This window comes from Antrostomus carolinensis, unplaced genomic scaffold, assembly GCF_000700745.2.
Source record: "Antrostomus carolinensis isolate BGI_N321 unplaced genomic scaffold, ASM70074v2 scaffold26929, whole genome shotgun sequence".
Lineage (NCBI taxonomy): Eukaryota > Metazoa > Chordata > Aves > Caprimulgiformes > Caprimulgidae > Antrostomus > Antrostomus carolinensis.
The window spans coordinates 1-2,739 of record NW_010341032.1 but is presented as its reverse complement, the minus strand read 5'-3'; the positions used below and the strand labels follow the sequence as shown (position 1 = coordinate 2,739).

Sequence of the window (2,739 nt, the reverse complement as noted above, 5' to 3'; positions counted from 1 at the left end):
GCTTTCCAGCAGGTCACCCCCAACCTGTGCTGGTGCCTGGGGTTATCCCTCCCCAGGTGAAGGACCCTACACTTGCCCTTATGGAACTTCACCAGGTTCCTTTCCACCCAGTTCTCCAGCCTGGCCAGATCTCACTGGATGGCAGCACAACCTTCTGGTGGATCAGCCATTCCTCCCAGTTTAGTGTCATCAGCAAACTGGGTGAGGGTCCACTCAGTCCCTTCATCCAAATCACTGATGAAAACATTGAATAGGACTGGACCAAGCAGTGACCCTTGAGGAACACCACTGACCACAGGCCTCCAACTAGACTCTGCACCACTGATTAAACCCCTCTGAGCTCTGTCAGCGAGCCAGTTCTTCACCCACCTCACTGTCCCCTCATCTAACCCACACTTCCTAAGCTTTCCTATGGGGATGCTACAGGAGACAGTGTCAAAAGCCTTGCTGAAGTCAAGGTAGACAACATCTACTGCTCTCCCCTCCTCCACCCAGCCAGTCATGCCATCATAGAAGGCTCTCAGATTGGTCAGACATGATTTCCCTTGGTCAATCCATGTTGACTGCTCCCAACAACCTCCTTTTCCTCTCCATGTTTAGAAATGTCCTCCAGAACAAACTGTTCCACCACCTTCCCAGGGATGAAGGTGACTACCCTGAACATCTCTGCTTTTCCTTCTCATCCCTGAACTCCTAAGATAGAATAAAGCATTTCAATTTGATAGTAGTAATGTTATAACTCAAAAAAAAATAGAAGCCAGATTTAAAAACGATACCTCAATCCAAAAAACATGACATTATCAGCCAATAATTTGGTAATTAATGAGATTTCTGCTTCTTCTCCACCCTCTCCTCCCCATAAAAACCAAAATCAAAGAAGCATTGTGTGAACAGGCGATCCATCAGCGATATAAAGGAAAGCAGCTAGAGGAGAACCTGGGGAAGATGAATTTATGTTCTTTTCCTTGGGATTTATCACAGAAGCAGAGTAGAAAAGAGGGATTTCAAATATAATTCTGCACGGATTTTGCACCAAGTCCTTCTCTAGAAAAGAGAGAAATTAATTCTTGCTGAGAACTGTGGATTTTATAGAAAATTCTATTAAGAAGCTGCACATGAATTTTGAGGTGTTTTTTTATATATTTGATGTCTAATTGTGACAGCAGATATCAGAATTTCAAGTGGAATGTGGTAATTAAATGTGAAGGATGTTTTGGATTAAGAAAAAAGAATCTCTGGATGAACTGATGGTTATTTGTGTATTTATTTTTTAAAAATTATGCATTACAATTTCTCTAAGTAACATTCAAGAAAAGAATGAGCTGAAAATAAGGAGATTTTCAGTTTATTTGAATTTTTTGATTAATAATAAAGGAAAGAGATGAATTCTCACCTGTCGTGGCTGCTCCGTCACTCGTTGAGGATCAGATCTCACTTTGTTACTGGGATGATTGGTAACTTTGGTGACTGGTTGTTTGAAAATGGAGGCGGTTTGTCTGATGGGTAAAGTTGTATTTAAGTCTGGTTTTCCCTGTTAAAAAAGAAAAGAAAAAGGAAAAAAAATTGAATTAATAAAAATTATACTTCAAAATTATATAAGTTAATGTGGGATTCACCCTCTTCTAGTGATGCAGAAAATCAGTAAGTGAAATGAAAAGGAAATCAGTAGAAAATCAGGAAAAGGAGGAGTTTTTTGGAGTAAAGATTTCCCTTAATTGCTGTAATTAACTAACCTTTGCAGTTATTCATTTTAAAGAAAAAATAAATTGAATGCTTAATTGGTTCCACACATTTTCACCTTCTTGGGAAGAATCAAACTGCTTGAAAATCCACTTTTTCTTTTCTTAAAATATATATGTTTGTTGTGCAAATGACTTCCATTCTGAAAAGAGACAGCTTCACCATCAGATGTCAACATGAAACCTCCAAAGCTTCACGAAAATACATTTGGAGCCAACAGTTTAGAGAATTATCAGTCTTAAAGAACAACAACTTCCTCCATAATTTGGTGACAAATTTCCTAAGCAATTCCTCCATCAAATATTTCATTGATTCATTTCATTAATGAAATGAAGAAATTCATTCTGGGCTGAAATTCAAACAAAACAACACCTGAACTGCTTTTTGTTTCTAATCTCACTGCCTCCAAATCCTGAAGATATATTTTCTCTTTCCTGCTCTTGCATTTTCTCTGATATTTTTATTAAAAAATTGAAATAATTCCCCCTTTTTTTTTTACCCTGAGGATATAAAGGTGTGACTAAAATACAGGATTATAACCACACAAAACAGAGTTTTTTCATTAGGATTTATTATTATTTAAGACTATAAATTTACTATTTATTTAAGACTCATCATTTTGTGGCAAAAAAAGAAATCTCTTAGGTTTAGAAATAAGAATTAAATCTTAAATCCTCAAATTTTCCATATTTAGATGATACAATTTAGACTACACAACTTCACAAAAGAGATTATGATAAGAACCAGAGAGCACAGGCTTGTTTCAAAATTGTTCACTTCTTAAACTGAGCACTCTACAATTCCAGCTGAGGGAAGGTGGAACGTTGGCTATAGATGTTCTGGGATGATCTGTAGGAAAATGACATTAAAAACATGGTGAAAGTTCAGGTTTCTTAAGCAATGAGACTTCACTGCATCTGTCTCAGATTAAATTCTTGTTTTAGAAGTATGTATCCCTCTCTCAGAGCAATCACAGACTCATGGAATGGTTTGGGTTGG

At 37.1% G+C, this 2,739-nt stretch overlaps 1 protein-coding gene across 1 annotated transcript in view; it reads right to left on the bottom strand.

The window, feature by feature from the left end:
- Positions 1-1,531, bottom strand: part of LOC104531480 (methyl-CpG-binding domain protein 2) — a gene marked incomplete at its 5' end in the record, with an annotated part of 7,242 nt that extends 5,711 nt beyond the window's left edge. The window contains one exon of the mRNA XM_010176369.1: positions 1,394-1,531. Coding sequence (XP_010174671.1) covers positions 1,394-1,531 — 138 coding nt within the window. The remainder of the gene's footprint in view (positions 1-1,393) is intronic.
- Positions 1,532-2,739: the final 1,208 nt, after the last annotated feature.